The sequence below is a fragment of the Malania oleifera genome, chromosome 2 (assembly GCF_029873635.1).
Source record: "Malania oleifera isolate guangnan ecotype guangnan chromosome 2, ASM2987363v1, whole genome shotgun sequence".
NCBI lineage: Eukaryota > Viridiplantae > Streptophyta > Magnoliopsida > Santalales > Ximeniaceae > Malania > Malania oleifera.
The window spans coordinates 70,745,046-70,763,070 of NC_080418.1; the positions used below are offsets into that span (position 1 = coordinate 70,745,046).

The following is an 18,025-nucleotide window of genomic DNA, read 5'->3' on the forward strand; positions in this document are numbered from 1 at the left end:
AAATTGTGGAAAACTGTTTTTCTTTTAATAAAAAAAAATCAAGAAAATTTAGTTTTTTTTTTTATTTCTCAAGATTTATATTTAAAAAATAGAAAATTATAAAGAGTTTATTAGTTGTACAAATTTTTTTTCATTTTTTTTTCTAGAATTCAAAATACTTATAAAAAAGACAAGTTTTATTTTTTTGCATTTCAAAAATCATAAATCATATTTTTTGAAGCATGAATTTTAGACATTGAATTTGAATTTAAAATACAGAATTGTATTGAATTTCTTTCAAATTGATAGAAATTTAAGTCCAAATTTCAAGATCTATACTCTCAATCACTATTATAATGTATTGTTGGAAAGCGTGGATTTAGCTAGTAAGAAAATGTGTTGAATTTATATAAATTTATACAAATAATAAGGAAGAGTGTTGTGTTTTTTTTTTCAAAACACCTGGGTAGGCCGCGCTGGTTAGTGCGGTAAGGAAACAGTAAATTAAAATATGTTGAAAATGTTCTACGCCATCAACAAGTCGATATGTCCGAGTGGTTAAGGAGACAGACTTGAAATCTGTTGGGCTTCGCCCGCGCAGGTTCGAACCCTGCTGTCGACGTTTCCGGCTGTGTGTTGCTTTTGCCGGTTTCGCTCTGAAGTGCAAACGGAGAAACACCGTTTTTCTTGCGACGTGAAGAAGGCAAGAAGCCGTGGTCTCCTCTAACCCTAAAATTCTAACCCCAAAAAAAAAAAAAAATCCTCAAATCGCTAAATTGAGTGGGCCCAAAAAAAATTTGGACCATGTTTGGCTATGTAAAATATTTTTTTCATTTTTAAAAATTATAAAAATACCAACTTATTTTTTTCAAGATTTATATACAAAGGTCGAAATAATTTGAGTTTGATTAGTTTTAAAAAATATTTCTTTCATAATAAAAAGATATTTTAGAAGTTTCCTATACAAATTTTAAAAATTAAAAAGAAAACAATGTGGTAGTTTGTAATTATGTGAAAATTTGAAAATAAAGAATAAATTATTTTTTTCACAAGTGAATAGTGTCAAAAAAATTTATTTTTTCTAAGTTTTTTGGTTTATACAAGAGTTGCAAAACCAAAAAAAGTAAGCTAACTTTTTTTTATAAATTTTTGATAAATAATAAATAAAAACTATTTTAGTTTTCCCACAGCTAAGCAAACAAATTACGAACATGCACGTGTGCTCTATTATTTTCCGAAAAACCAAACAAAAGATAAAAAAAATATTCATTTACAAGTTTATATGAAATCATAAAAATAAACTAATGCAATTACTTAAAAAAAATCATACATGAATGAACCAATACTTTACTTGTAAAATTATGAATAAAAACAAATTTTGATATTTGGCATTGTAGTACACCTATGTGAATATCAATTTATAATTTTTTCTCTATAATTAATTAAAAGAACCTCTTATATTTTTCAATTGCAATTTTTTATCATAATATTCCCCAAAAAAAAAATTAATAGTGATATACAATCACTCAGAACTAAAGAGTCGTTTGGTATCACTATCAAAACTTATGAAAATAAAAATTAAAAATCAAAAATAGAAACTAAAAAACAGAAACCAACAATATGTATGGTTAATATTTTAAAAATTAAAACAAATTAAAAACTCGGTTAAACAAATGCTCATTTTTGTCTTAAAATCAAATAACAATCACAAAATATGATCAAAATTATAAAACTACAAAGTAATATAAATTTAATAAAACTAAAAATTATTATATTATTTTACTTCATTACTATTATCTACGCGTCCTGGAAATCAGACTGAAGTGCCTCGATTCAGATGGGGAACCAAGAGGGTGGTTGTTGAGGTTAATGCTACATGCGGGAGCATGAATTTCGGGTTTTGAATTTGGATTTGGACAAATTTCTATACGATTTTATATTACATTTTATCAATCTAATACAATTCCAAATCTAAGGTCTCTCCAAACATATAATAAGTGTTTGTCCAAAGTCATTACTAACCTGTTATTTTTTAGGTGTTGTTAAATCACCTAATTACTGCAATGTTGTTCACTAAACTAAACTTAGTTCAAAGAAACTTGTAATCTCGATATGTGTAACCAAATTATAGTTCTTATTTATAATTATGTTAGGAAAAGACATTAGCGTCCCCTACACACTTGTCCAAATGAATGATACCACAAATATTTTGAAGAAATGATATTTTCCCATATTCTAATTGCATTTTCTAATCATCGGAAATTACACGTGCGCACAAGCTCATGCAAGAGGAATAACTCATGCGAATAAAAGCACATAAGATTCTAAAAACTTCACTTCCTTTGAAGCTTTCCGAAGACTTTTGACCATTTCATGAGATTTGCAAAAATAATACAAACATCAGCAAGTATGCGTTACCATGATAAACTTAAGCATGCAAATAAACGCACACTAACTCCCTTGCATAGATATATTCATTTCCACTTACATATGCATGGTTTCATGCACTCTAAATTATAAACATTCATGTTATCCCTTACACACATGTTCATACAACATTCATTTTCTATACTCATATTGCTCTTACATTTATGTCTAGCTGCACCAAGATACAAGCAGGGATTTATCGACGAACTAGTTCTCCTCATCGACGAACATCCTTCTCGATTTCATCGACGATTATATGTATCTCGTCGACAAGGAATTACCAGGAGTAGGGAAAATTCAAGTTTTTAATTGTTTCGTCGACGAACATGATGACCTCATCGACGAATGTTCTTCTTGGCTTCGTCGACGAAGTTTTTAAACTCGTCGACGAACGCCATATTATAAATAGGCCTTGGATCTTTTTCTTCCGCGAATTTTCTCTCCTCTCTCATTTTCTATTTTTAGGTTTCGATTTCCTTCTTTTTTTCAAATCTGGCCCAGATTTTACCCGATTCGACGATTGGAAACCACCATGAGGTTCCTGGGGAGTTTCTCTTCAAATTAGCCAAAGCAGAAATTTGATTTAGAGTTCTTGGGCACCACTCCAAAACCAGGGTAAGTAGGATATTTTAATATTAAATTTAGTATTGGGAGTGTGTGGACCTAGGAGATGTTAAATGATAAATATTTTGGGGTTAAACTAATTAAGATAGGATTTTTGGAATACAGGGTTTCATTTCTATTCGATTTGGGCAGAATTTTAGGGAGCGGGTAAGAGGAATTAATTATAGCAAGTTTTACTAAGTTTGAACTGGTTAAATTCAATTATACAAATTTATATACTTAGGTATGATTTTCTGAACAGTTAGGTATTTGGAAAATAATGATTTTTGATATATATTATATATGGGAAAAATTGTGTGGCATGAATATAACTTTTGTAATTTAACTGGTTGCAAATACTGGCAACTTGTGATTACTGTGTGGTGAATAATTTGATGTGCGTGAATGGGTCATTTTGTGTGGGTATCCATGTGTATCACAATATAATGTTGGCAGGCCTAAGGAGTTCGTTATATTGCCTAGATATAATCACGATATAACTTTGGCAGGTCTACGAAGTTCGTTATATTGTTGTTATATATTGGGGTAAAACATTGGCAGGCCCGAGGAGAGGTTGTTTTATTGATGTACTATGGATAGGTCATTTTGAAAGTATGACAGTGATGGTTGGCGGGGAAGAACTTGTGCAAAATCCTATATGGATGTGAGTCCTGTGTGGACAGTATTTCATGTGTGGATGTGTATAGTTATGTATACGCATGGATCTTAGTGAAATGGTTTATAAATTACGTGTGTGAACTTAATTACATAAATATTTAAAGCAAAGTAAAACTCTCCATCCGAGAGCTTGCTGAGAAAGGCAAGTGCCTTGGTAATTTTCAATCTGGTACTAGAGCAGAGGGAAGCTACTTGTATTGGTGGATAATCTTCCCAATTCTCAAGGACTTTGCCTGTATACATAACCTAAGTGCTTACTGAGTAAGTGTTTACTTTGGTGTATACCCAAGAGGGGAGGTGAATTGGGTATTTAAAATTTCCTAAGTTGATTTCAATTTCACAAGTAGTAATACACAACCTAGGATCTATCTATGGAATCCTAAATGATCAGATAAATAAAATGTGCAGAAATTAAATCATGTGCTACATTCATAATATAACATACACGTGCAGTAAATAAATTACAGAAATATAGTGTGTACACACGATATGTTATCGAGGTTCGGCCAACTATACCTACGTCCTCGCCTCTAGCTCGCAAGTCCGAGGATTCCACTAATGCTCACTTAACGGGTGGAGCTGCACCGGTAACAACTAGATCAATTCATGGGGCTGACCTCAACCTAACCACACTTTACCAAGATGGTGCACCTAATTTTTCTAACCGGGTCTAAGTCAATCCGAGACTATTCCACAGGGCTAGTCTCCCTCTTCAGGTCCACACCTAGAATATAACGAATATAAAATTTATGTACACAAAAATCTTACACAAGCTGATATGTACCACTAAGCACAATAACAAATCAATGCACACCAACAGTATAGGAATTGTAAGCTTAGTGATGTGTATATGTGCTATCAACACTCAGAAATGTATAATCTCAAATATGCTCAAGAGTATACAAACAAGCTATTTCTTTGAAACAAGATATAATAAATCTCAATATTCTGATTAGGGTTTCAAAGATGCTGATAAAAATATTCAAATAAACTCAAAAGATTTTGCTCAGTGAAATAAGCACAAAAGTTGTTTGAAATATAGCTTGTAAAAATTCTTTGCACACAAAAACTATTGCTTTAGGAAATCTTGCAATGACAATGCTAAAATCCTCAAGCTAATGAGTTTTTTCAACACAAGATTTATCAAGTTAAATCTATAGGAAACATTCTTGCTTGACTCTCAAAAATCAAACAAATAACAACCACATAGATGAGAGTTTTAAGTAATGTAAAATAAAGCACTAGCACATTTAGGAACTCTCACAATGCTTGAATGATCAAGGAAATGAGTGAGTGAAAGTATTTGGAAGTAGTATAGGCAAAATAGAATTTTTAAATTTGAGAGGATTTTTCGTTAATGATCTTGCTAATATCTCACTAATTTTCAAAAATGAGCCCCTATATATAGAAGTGGGTCAAATTATGATCGTTGGGGACACCAAGGTAATTCTTAAATTTGTTTTAAAATGGTTTAGTAAAAATAATCCTGTTTAACCATCTAACCGTGGTAAAAATATAAAACAACCCGAGAGTTTCAGGTGGCTGAACCACGGTTTGGTTGCCCGAACAGACTCAGTCAAAAAAGTTTTTTTTGAAGGTTCAGGTGCTCAATTCAAGGTTCGGTTGGCTGAACCGAGGCGATTTCCAAAAGGTCTGCAATTCATTCGTTTGATCTAAAGTTCAGTTTTCTGAACTCATAAGTTCGGTCGCCCGAGGCTGTTTTGAACGTGAACGTTCAGGCGCCCGAGTTGGTGGTAAAGTACCTGACACAGGTTCGGTCGCCCGTGGAAGATACGTTCCTTTTTGGTTCAGTTTTCCGAACACAGGTCAACATTTTGACTCGTCCATGGTTCAGTTCCCTGAGGCAGTTTGAACTACTAGGTTCGATCGTCTGAACGCCTTCTAATTTTTACCTTTTAATCCCAGACATAATTCAGTTTATTCCCATGATAATATATTTGATATTGGGGACTATCTTAAGAGTAAGTGCAATGGCCTAGGGTCTTTCTAAGGTCTTTGAGTTCAATCCCAAAAACCTAATGTCAGTCGACCAAAGGGTCATCCCTAAGGTTTTTCTAAGGTTTTGAGCTTACAACTACCTACATGCATGACATGCAGAGATTATTACAGACCTTTTCCTATATTTACTATTACTGACCCAAATTGAGAAATAATATAAATTACAACAAAAGAAAATTTTAGGGTCTTTATACTTTGAGTCTTTATGTGTCATCAGTTGATCTGCTAATATATACTTGCACACAAACTCGATAACCATCAAATACTTGAGTATTTGTCATTATCAAAACCGGGTATGACCTATGAGGTCAATAGTAAGGTGAGTTCCATGGTATTGGTACTAAAGTAGAGGGAAGCTACTTGTATGGGCGGGTAATCTTCCCTATTCTCGGGAACTATCACTAAAAATAATTATGTACGTGTGAGTGTAATCTGTATGTGCTTTATTTATTAATGTTGAATAGCAAATGATTATATTTTGTATTTATTAAAGTCTCTGCCACACACTGTTATGGTTTATTCTTCCTTACTAGGATGTGTCTCATCTTAGTGAATGATTACATTTTCAAGTCCTTCAAGTGACCGAGCTTAGAGCTCCAGGCAGGGTAGTATTTTTGGTAAATTTTGGGGTGAATGTAAGAACAGTTTATGTATAGTTTATATTTTTAAATGCTAGGATGTAATATGAACAAATGGATGTTGTCATTTTATTTGAGATTTATAGATAAATTATGTTATTTAAATAGAGATTGTTTATTTATTTTCATTGTGTGAATGTAGTTTATGATATCAAAAACAGAGGAATAAAACATGTAACCTTTGGGCCCCACTTGGCGGGTTTGGGGCGTTACAAATGGTATCAGAGCCTAACGGTTCTACAGACTTTAAGGATGATTAATGCCAGAGTATAGGTTCGAGTTAGGATAAGGATAAAAGTGGGTAGGTTAGGTGGAATAGTGGTATGGAAACTTGCAAGTAGATATCCTTGATGGTCTTCTGTATTTTTCTAGGAATGACGATTTTTGGAAAACTACGGTAAATCCATTAATGGTTTCGTTTCTAGGTTGATAGACTAGAACTTGGGCACGTAAGTCAGAGCGATAGGTCGGTTGAGTATGTTTGTCGTGTTGGTGTTATGATTTTGTGGTAAAACGGTATGAACGAATCATAGTACTAGTAATACACAACCTAGGGTTTTTCTATTCAATCCCAAAATCCAACAATATTAAAAGCATGTATGTAAAATAATGAAGACAATAAATATTTAGACATACATGTATAGAAATTTAACGTGCGGAAATTAAACAGTGTAGGGAAGAGAAAGCGCAACACGAAATTTGTTATCAGGGTTCGGCTAATCCTGCCTACGTCCCCACCTTGAGCCAGCAGTCCAAGGATTCACTAAGTGCTCACTTTAACTTGGCGGAGCGATGCCACTTACACTCTCCTTATAGGGTGGAAACTCCCCAGCTCAATTATGGGACTGAGCCACAACCAATTCTCCTTACGAGGCGGAGACACCTCAGCTCAATTACCAAGCTGATTCAAACAGTGCACACTTTATAGGATGGTGCAAATTCTAACTTTCCTAACCAAGTCTGAACCAATTTGGGACTTATTTACAGGGCAGAGTCTCCCTAGCTCAATTTACAAGCTAAGCCAAACTGGTAAAAATAAAATAATATTTTTTGTACAAATAAATTGCTTCTCAAATAAGCAGATATGTACAACTTTAAAGCTCAAATATGCACTCCAGTATGATATGATTTATGCTCAGTAAAGTGAGGGCATTTTCAAAATAATTTTGCAATCTTTGATTATATAAATAAATAAATATATATATATATATATATATATATATATATATATATATATATATATATATATATATATATATACATGTGATGAAAAGCTTCAAAGATTTAAACCCTACAAAATATTTTTGCAAAAAAATATTTTTCAAAGAATAACATGAGAACCTAGGGTTTTGCTCTTAAGATGATTTTAGTAAAAACCAATATGTTTGATCTTTGATGTGAAGTGAAATATGCAATAAGAGCTTCAAAGATCTAAATGTAATAAGTATTTTCTCCAACAAAGATTTGCAATGAAAATGTTTAGAGAAATTAGGATTTATGCTAAAAAATGTCTTTGTAATAAATACTATATGAGCATTTGAATCTTGCAATAGATGTGCAAAGATTCAAAAGCTACGAAGAGTTTTTCCAAAAAAATTTTATCAAAGAAATAATATAAGAAACACTCAAAGCTTGCTCTCAAAAATATTTTCAAAGTTATTGAACAAGTGAGAGTAAATGCTATGGATACAAAAATAAATGCCCAAAATAAATACTCTCTTTCCATAAAGATTTTTCTAAACAATGAGTGAAAGAGAGTGGGAGAGAGTGTAAAAAATTTTGCCCTAGCATGCTTATGAGAGGGGCTATATATATAGTTCTAAAAATTTTGACCATTAAGGGACATGCTTGGTATTTTAGAAATGTTTAATCACAAAATTAAACATGTTTAAGCGCTGAAAATTGCTGAAACCCGAGAGATTCAGTCGGCTGACGCTAGCATTGGTCGGCTGACCTCACACACCAAATTTGAATTTCTCAATGGGTTCAGTTGGCCAAGGAAAGAGCCGGTCGGCTGTCCTTGGGTGATTTTCCCCCCTTTATAGGTTCGGTAGACTGAGGCCTAAGGCCATTTTCCGCTCTAGGTGGTCGGTTGGCTGGGGCCCTTTTTGAACTAAAAGGTCGGTCGGCCGGGGTATGATAAAAACAAGCCTAAAAGTGAGGCCGGTCAGTTAGGGTTCTATGTTATAAAATGGTCGGTCGGCCAAGGTAGTCGGTCGACTGAGGTATTGAACATTGAATAGGTCGGTCGACCGGGCCTAGTGGAAACTTAAGGTTTAGCCCTATTTTTTTATCCTAAATGATTTAAACTTTTTTGTATGATTTTAGTTGTTTTAGGAAAAGGCTTTTCATAAATGATGTGGTCTCCTAAGGTCTGTCTATGGTTGTTGATTCCCTATGGTCAGTCTATGGTTTGTCCTGAGCATTTTAATTACATCATGCAGAACATGGATTATTACAGACCAAATATAAAAACTAAATGCAATTACAAAAGAAATAACAAGTATTCTTTATTCTTTGCTCTTTTGTCTTCATGGAACACGCCGGACGATATGTTCTTTAAGTATTTCAGGCTTCCATTTTTCCTTTCCCTTATGTGTGTTCTGAATTATATACTTACTCACAAGTTAAGTACACACATAAAATACTTGTACTTTGTCAATATCAAAACAGGGTTTATACTCAAAAAGTCAACAAATGGACGAGATGAGCGTGCTGTTAGTTGTGTAGCATACATTGCCCTGGTACAGGTTTGAGTTAGACATGCACTGGGAGCATGAGGTATAGTCCAATTAAAGTCTAGCACATCATAGTTTTTTTTTCTACCAGATATGTATAATTCGCTTAAATTTTACTTATGTTTAAGTGCAATTCATATTGAGGCCCTACACAGATGATATTATAGCCGATCTACCCACCGATTATGTAGTTGGGAGTGACTTGTGGGTAGTCCAAGTGCCACTCATATGCTTTAATATTATCGAGTGGTATCTCCCTAACCGAGTTCTGCAGTAGTTTGGCTATCGCCAAGGCAGTCCCGAGCCCTTTTTGACATCTAGTGTAGATGTACATAGGCAAGACCTACATAACATTGATGGATGCTGTCGAGGCGTAACAAACTGGACGATTGTGCATGAGATGTACGTGACTGCATGGGAGCATCGACAAGAGCATATCATCTCGGTCGAGGCGAAGGACAGTCATTTGCATTCGGATGACCCATACTTTAGCTAGTATAGGTCTGTCACATGACGCTTTGTGGACAGGACTGCTATTGTATATATGAGCCTCGTAAGAAGACGTTAACCCACACGTACCTGTCCACGAGGACAGATGACAAACCCATAGACCTCAACCTGACCCAACTACACGAGGAGGTTGAGCAGCTCTAGTATGAGAAGGACATGCTTTGTGTGCCTCCAATTGTCCATTAAGCCACTCTAGTGAGCCGCCTATTGTACAGGCAGAGTACGTGTTTGGTACGTCAACATCGTATGCATCTTCGCCATGAGCTGACATTACGGGACCGTCTAGTAGACAGCAAGATGCCTCGTCTAACTCTACTGCCACCCCATCCATGTCATACCTGCTGGATGACATTTTAGATTTGGAGGATGTGGATGCACCCACAATGTCACCTCAATCTCATCCAGAGTCATTATATGAGTCATCTCCCCATCCTCTTCGCATGGATGCTAATTATGCAGTACCTCTTGGCGGAGATGATAGACATACATGACAATGACGAGATAGGACACCAGATGCAGATGACCAAGAAGGAAAGGGCAAACATAGATGGCAGCCACCCCGACACCGGAGACAACCTCCCTGCGGCACTTGACTAGTCTCATTCTTTTGATTTCATGTGTATAACATTGATTATTTTTATTTCATTTGTATAGCATCGATTATTTTTATTTCATTTGTATAGCATCGTTGCATTATTTATGTATAATTGGGAATGTTTATTTATTTTCCCCAAGATGTATATGCGAATGAAAGTTGTGTATAGTTGTTGTGAATGAAAGTTGTAAATAGACATTATGACCATACTAGTATTCTCGATTAAAATTTTTTTCTTTGAACAAGTGCATGGATTTGAATAGGTGCTTCTAATAGATTCATTATGTTAATAAATGAATCTAACAAATATATTATGTTAATAACTTTTGAGGGCAAATAAGTTTGCAACTCTTGACTCCAAAAGAGAGTAGAGTTTATTGATTTGAAAATTGACATCTTTATCATAGCATCAATTTGGGCCTTTAAACAAGTCTATTAGCAAGCTTCTAAAAGTGTTTGATTAAAATTTGTAAAGTTTAACGCACCCAAATGAGAGTTTATAAAGTAATGCTCAAATGCCTAAATGAGTTGAGCTTAACCTTGTTCAAGCTCGAATTTGTGACATAGAACTATCAAATTTTTGGCTTTTGCCTTTTAGGAGTAGTTAAATTATTAATAATCAACAAACATCTTGTTTGTACATATAGCTGCAATACAACCGGGCCCTTTTTATTCAATCACATTTCCATTCATTTTGTATTTTCCACAAATAACAAAATACAAGGGTACAAGAATATAGGGAAATACATTATGGGTAGGATAGTATAGGGTTACATGGAAATAAAATTTGAGTGATTCTACAAATTAATTAGAGAAAATTTCAAAGGATTAGAATGTATCCCCTCAATTTAGTCTTCTAATTTTTGATCAACAAATCACTCCATTACCTAAAGTATGGAAGGTTGGTCATGATATTGGGTAGGCATGCATGGTGTTGCATAATTGCATGATAAACATGTCACGTTGATGTATGATACTTCCTTAGCATTTATGTGTTCTTTGGTCCAAGTACGCATGCATAATCAAGAACATAAATTAATGAACTTTTTATAAAACATTACATTTTTCAATGGTCTATTTTATTTGCCATTTCAGAAACAAAAGAAGGTTTGAATTAAGTGTTACCTCGTCAGTCACAATGATTAGAGTAATTCAAAGTCACATCTCGTTGGCCCTGGATATGCCCAGTTTTGTCATTGATTGATTAGTGTTTGCTTGGGAGCTTTTGCTTCCTTTCTCAGGGTATGCCCACATATTGTACATATCATTTTTTATCTATACAATTTACTTTTAACTAATCACAAAAAAAAAAAAAAGACTCGCAGGTAGTGTAAATCTCGCTGGATGATCCAGCGAGTTTTACTTGACATGCGTTAAGAGCAGGAAGGCCTCCTCGATTAATCACTGGATTGTCCAACGAGTTTTAAGTGCCACACATCAACACACAAAGAGTCCTGACCATTTAAAACTCGCTAAATGATCTAGCGAGAAATGCATCAAAATGAAAAAAATTGTTCCAATCAAATTATTATTTAATATTTTATAAAATAATATATAGTTAAGAGTACAAACCATAATTTCAAGACGTTTGATGTGGACCGCGACACAACATAGGGCATGGAAGATGGGCAAGAGCTAAAACGTCGAGCAACTCATGGCGGCTGGGGTCATTGTGGAGCTTCAGAGAAACTCCCCTAACTGGGCAAAGCTAGTGGAAGACATAGTGAGGTTGGAGAAAAAGATCTTCCCTAAACACGAATCCCTATCTAGTTTCTTCGAGGAAGAACTGAGAAAGAAGAATTCTGGATTGCTTTACTGCGAGATTGATGGCGAACTTATAGGGTATGTCATGCACTCGCGACCCTCTTCCTTGTGCACTTCAATCACAAAACTCGCAGGTTACCATCTCATCCTTCAAAAAGAACATGTTTTTTCCTATCTTGAATTGTTTGGTCGATTTTAGGAAATACGCATAATACTAATTATTCATTTGATGCAACTGTACAAAATGTCCAAAAAATCTTTTATTCTGTTCATGGGAAAGGTTCAATATTGAGGAATTATTCGGCACCTGCTTATGCAGGCACTGTTAGGAATTTATCATGAGATTTTCTATGATCAAATTACTGTATCTTTGGGGGAATTTAGTGGTTCTGTTTTGCATGTGAAATTGATTTGAATAAACTTTATAACGCTGATACGATGAAACCCAATTATGCGTATATGATGAGGTCATGAAGGTATATAAAAATTGATTATGTTCATCTGAAAATAAAAAAGAAGAATAAATTAAGATTCAGGAATTATCTTGTATATGCGTGCACTATTGAGAATAGTTTGGCGAAATCACATTAAGTTAATAAAATGGATGTGCTTCACTGCATCATTACTCACAATTAATTCAAGACTTGGGAAATTATTCAACTTATTTTTTGTTGGCTAATAATTCAAAAGTCATTTTGCGAGCTTTGTGTTTGGGAATAATTTGTTAACTATTCTCACATTCGAGGTAAATTTAGATTTCAGATGTTTGGTGAAAAGGGTAAATTACAAATACATTCATCTTATGTTCGGAGAGATCTTAGATTTGGATAAGGTGTGGTATAAAATTATATTGAAATTTATCTAATTTACCCAAATCCAAATCCAAGATCCAAAATTCATGCTCCCAAATGCAGCAACATTTTTGGGAAAATGGTCAAATATTTTGTTTGTTTGTTTATGGTATTTACTTTTGTGAATTACTCATTTATTGCTTCTAAATTGAATATTATTGATTTAGGCACAGATGACTTTTTGATGATAGAATATAGAATATGCATCTCTTGTTTTTGTTATTGACCAAAATCTGTTATCTTACATGGGATTTTCTCTTTAACTAATGGAAAATAATTAGTGAAGGAGAATTATAGAAGGCAAGGCCATGGGGAAGCACTGTTGAAAGCAGCAATTGGTATATGCAAAAGTAGAAAAGCCCTCTGTGTATCTCTCCATGTTGATCCCTCAAGGATTCCTGCCTTGAATCTCTACAAAAAACTAGGTTTTCAGGTTGATAACCTGATAAAAAATTATTACTCTTCAGATAGAAATGCCTATAAAATGTTCTTGAATTTTGATGCTGAATAGCACTGGAGAATTTGAAGCCTAGTCCAAAATTTTGCTGTAATACAATCTTTGGATGAATTTTTTCTGTCTTTAAAGATTATCTAACAAGATGTAAGCGTATAAATGGAAAGCTACTGTGAAGCAATTGATAAATTACAAACTATTGTGTTCTCTATTATATATCCTTTATTTCCTTTGTTTTTTTATTGACAATATATTTTCATTGTCAATTAAGAATTGAAGCCACTTCTTTCTAAAATAGTAACAGATTCTTGCAGTAATAATATTTCACAATGCATTTTTTTTACAGTGCTTTGAGTTTATTGAGCCAACCGGAATCATGTGCTGATTTAACACAGAATTTGCTTCTGGCTTATTTATGAGCCTTTTCTCGTGGTTGCTCCAAAGGAGCTTGTTTTTTAGAGTTTCAATGAGATTGTTGATGCTGTTATTTTCATAGAATTTTTTTTTTCTCTTTGTATTTCTCTTATTTTTTAATAAATGTTCTTTTTCTAGAAAAGATATATCTTGAAAAAGTACAAAGAAACAATTGAATAAAATTACAAATTGTTGTGTTTTCTGTCATATACCCTATACTTAATTGTTTTATGGGATTGAACTTTGAAGCCATCCCTTAATAAAATAATATTGTCTGTTGAATATGTGGATGCCACAGGTTTGGGAATACCTTTAACTTGCATTTGAGACCTTGGATTTCGAACCTTAGATTTGTATTTGGATTTGGATTTGGGCAAATTTGAATTCAATTTGTATTACATCTCCTTTAATTCAATACAAATCCAAATCCAAGACCTCTCCAAACATAGTGTTATAGTGTGTTAGGATAGACAACTAGGGAAGTGTTGTCCTTTTTTGTTTTGAGTTCCCAATAGAGAATGTGCATGCCATAGTTTTATGAGCTGTAATTTCTTTAGATTGCGTTTGGGAACATGAATTTGTATTTGACATGTGTATTTTAAAATACACCATTTTAACTATGTTTTAAATTCTTGAATTTGAAATGCATGCAATTTATATTCATTGTTTAGATAATATTTTAAAGGATATGAATTTGAAATGCTTGCCTTTAGAAATTCACTATTTGGATACATTAAGAACTGCTATATTTTAAAGTTGGAATATAAAAAGGTGCGTCAAATTATTAAAAAAAATAAAGATATTGAAATGTATAGCTGAGTTCTCATTTTGACAAAAGATAACCAGCCAAATAATTGTGAGATCCACAACACAAATACATGATATAAATGTGAATATCAATCTCCTTCAAGCAAATTGCATTTGCATTCCTATCCATTGAGAATCTGGGCTAAGTGCATAAAACTTTTATCCTAAGGAAATGGGTCCTTTAAAGGTTGAACTACTCCAGTAATAGGTTGGTTCAAGACTGAACAGAAATTCCAAGTTTGGTGATTCAAGGCAATCAGAAATTCCAAGAATTTCCATAGAATTTTCCACCTCCATTTCCCGCAGAAAAGAATTGTTTTGTTTTCTGCATTAACGTTTTGCTTTGACCCCATGGTTTCTTCAGAAACCAAGCTCATATTTTCAAACCTTTCCACAGAGAAATCATCATTTCCAAAGTCTCCCTTGAGCATTCATTACATAATGGACAAAACCTTTTCACCCATCCTTATATTTTTCATTCTTCTTCCTCTGTTCAAACTCGTTCAAATTAAACTTTTTCAACGAACAGTCTTTGCAAACTGTAGTGACCTTCCAAATCTATGAGCTCATCTCCTCTGGAACTACATTCCCTCCACCATGCACAACTAAACACAAAACTGCATCAAATACCATATCTTCACCTTGGATCACAGTGTCCATTAGCATCTTCATCATTTTCTTCCATTCCAACCAAAAGGTCCACTAAAAATCCTCAATCACAACTAAATCCCCAAGACTTGGGCATCCATCAAAAAGAAAAAAGAGTAGCAAACTGAGGCCTCACCTGTAGCCGCAGCCCTCACCCACGTCAAATTGTTCCACTGAAAACCAATTGCTGAAGCCCCACCATCACAAGGCCATTGCGAGCACTGTTATTGCTTGATCCTTAACCTTTGCTGTCAAAACTCCTATGAATCCCCAAATTGAAACCCCACATCCAGCAACCATAGTTTCACAACCATTGAGCTTGGACTTCTCTCTGGTTTCATTGAAGAAGCTGGAGGTTCGCTTGAAAACTCCAATTCCAATCCTAAATTTGAGTGGGGGACTTGGATTTGAAATTCATGGGGTCATGGGTGACTTCAAACCGATGTATTTGGTGTCTTTAAGTACACTTTGAACTTAAATCAAACTCATTCACCCTTTAAACTAAAGCAAACATTGTATCTGTACGTGGACTCTCTAAATTCAAATACACAAACTTCAAATTTCTCATTCCCAAACAGACCATTAGTCCTTGTAATGATAGACAGGCTGCTGAGTTTAGTTTTTTGATTTCTATTTTGGACTGGTGCTGGCTTTTCTTCACTTTGGAAGAGAAGCTTTGGTGTGCTAACAGTTCTATAATTTGTACTGTGAGATTCTTTTGCTCAGACACACCAAACTTTGGCTGATGGTTCCTTTCCTCAAAAGGAGTTTATCTAGAATGCTAAGATTCCTTTCCAAGTTAGGCTTTTGTTTAGTGCATGATTTCTCATTAAGATAAATACCAATGACTATTTGCAAAAGAGGAGGCTTAATGAATAATAAGTTTTGCCACCTGATATTTGTATCATGTGAGCAGAGTACTATGACTAAAGCTCATCTTTCTTTGGATTTGCCCTTATGCTTGGCAGTTGTGGAGTTGCTCTTTTTAGCATTGGCCCTTGGGGCAACCCAAGAGGAGATGAATTGGGTTTAATAAGGGAGGAGAGTTTGGGGTGTCCGAGCTCTGTGGAGGAGTTGTTTTCTCTTTAGACATAGGAATAGTTTTGAGTGGAACTCGGATTGCAGGATTTTATGGGATTCACTCCTACGTACAACTACCAAATGTATATACACCCTGTAGTTAACTAAAACATATAATTACAATACAACCTCTAATTAATAAAGAAATGCAAAATAATCAAAGTTTACTGGTATCTTGGGATCCAAAACATATACCTAAAGAAGTATGCCAAATAGGCAGCCCTAATGGTGGTGATTGCCCTCCATCACTATGCCTTGTTTCCTATTCTCTGGTGTGTACAATTTACTTATTTTTGCTTCTTTGTTTTTATTTTTACTTTTATTTTTCTACTGCCAGATTTCTTTCTTGTTTGTTCTTTGTACTCTCTCTCTCTCTCTCTCTCTTACTGATGCTCTTCCTTTAATATCAAGAAACAAAATATCAGTCGTAGGTAGGATGGTAATAATAGTTACATAGAAAAAGGTTGGAGTGCACGTCACGTCGTTATGTAACACGCAGGTGTATAAGCTGTGAATTTATTTTGCAGTCACATGCAAATCAACCTATCCTAGATTTGCATGTTTATTTTTTTCTTGTTTGGGCAAAAGAAATATTATTACGGCAGGAAGAATACATGAAATGGAGGATGATGGATCCTCCTACAGTAAATAAAACATGAAAAAGAAACAAATTAATGAAAAGCACTTATGTAGGAAAACCCTACAAGGAAATGCAGACACTACTGAAAATAACACATCCCCCAAATATCTGTCCTTCCTCTCTACCATAGCCTCTAAAATTTTGAAGGAAAATGTTTTCCAGGGAAGAAGGGCACACCTAATGGTATGGTCCTCAAAACACCCGACAGCCTGCAGCGAATGTGGTCAGAATAATAGCAATGCAGAAGCAAATGTGCATTTGCACTCTCACCACTTTGGAAACAATGAAGGCACATTGGCATTAATCCCAGTTGAGGAAGTGCCCAAAGGTTTCTTGCGTCTTGAACTTGGAGTTGACCATTGGCATTAATCGCTGTTGAGGAAGTTTTCTTGTTGCAGACAATGAAATGCTTTATTAACTGTCAATGCTTGCACATGGAGCAATAATTTGGGAGGAGAGAGAGAGAGAGAGAGAGAGAGATGCTTGCGAAGGAGTATGGAGGAATTTTTAACCAGGGAGGAGGCTTGGCCAAACAGGATGCAGTCTAATTGGTGTTGTGGCCAACATTTATTTGACTTTTCCCTTTACTAGCGTGGGGAAAAAACAAAAGAAAGGAGACATTTCTTTCAGTGAAAATTAAAGATAAATTTGTTGATTTTCAATTTATTTTGTTGCAGTGTATTTTACATTTCATTAAATACTAGAATGAGAAAAATGAGAAGCAAAAATAGCTAAAAACTGAATGACGCTGCCCGGGTTCGAACCGGGGACCTTTAGTGTGTAAAACTAACGTGATGACCATTACACTACAGCGTCTGGCAGCCTGTGCGCTTTATTGGTGCTATAAATCATTTTATTTGTGAATGACCGGATGACGCTTTAGCTGGCGTTGGGCAGGAATTATTTCTGTTAGCTTACCCAGCTCTACTTCATATGCCTGTTCTTCTTAAGCTAGAAACCAAATAAATAAATATATGTACGTATGTATTTGTTATATGATGCACCCACTTATTCTTATTATTATTATTATTTGGGTAACACATGCTTACTTCATGAAACTAACCGCACACATTGGTACATCAGGATGGAATACAAATTCTATCAAATAAATCGAATTTATTATTTGCGTTTGTCAAAATTTATTAGAACCCAATTGTGATAAAGGATTTCATGACAAACA

General features: G+C 34.5%; 1 protein-coding gene and 2 non-coding genes across 3 annotated transcripts; 2 read left to right on the forward strand and 1 right to left on the reverse strand.

The window, feature by feature from the left end:
- The first annotated feature begins 519 nt into the window (after positions 1-519).
- TRNAS-UGA (transfer RNA serine (anticodon UGA)) lies at positions 520-601 on the forward strand. Its single transcript has one exon. It is a non-coding gene; the product is annotated as a tRNA-Ser (tRNA).
- Positions 602-11,755: 11,154 nt separating this feature from the next.
- Positions 11,756-13,470, forward strand: LOC131148683 (uncharacterized). Its single transcript, XM_058098561.1, has 2 exons — positions 11,756-12,085; positions 13,084-13,470. The coding sequence occupies exons 1-2, from the start codon at positions 11,842-11,844 to the stop codon at positions 13,311-13,313; spliced, it is 474 nt and encodes a 157-aa protein (XP_057954544.1). The 5' UTR covers positions 11,756-11,841; the 3' UTR covers positions 13,314-13,470.
- A 4,118-nt stretch (positions 13,471-17,588) lies between these two features.
- On the reverse strand, positions 17,589-17,661 carry TRNAV-UAC (transfer RNA valine (anticodon UAC)). The gene has a single exon. It is a non-coding gene; the product is annotated as a tRNA-Val (tRNA).
- Between the last annotated feature and the right edge of the window lie 364 nt (positions 17,662-18,025).

Excerpts from the sequence above, each read along its gene's own strand:
- LOC131148683 (XM_058098561.1), top strand. The coding sequence starts at position 11,842 with ATGGCGGCTGGGGTCATTGTGGAGCTTCAGAGAAACTCCCCTAACTGG. Across the intron at positions 12,086-13,083 it reads TTCAATCACAAAACTCGCAG|TGAAGGAGAATTATAGAAGG; the intron begins GTTACCATCTCA and ends GAAAATAATTAG.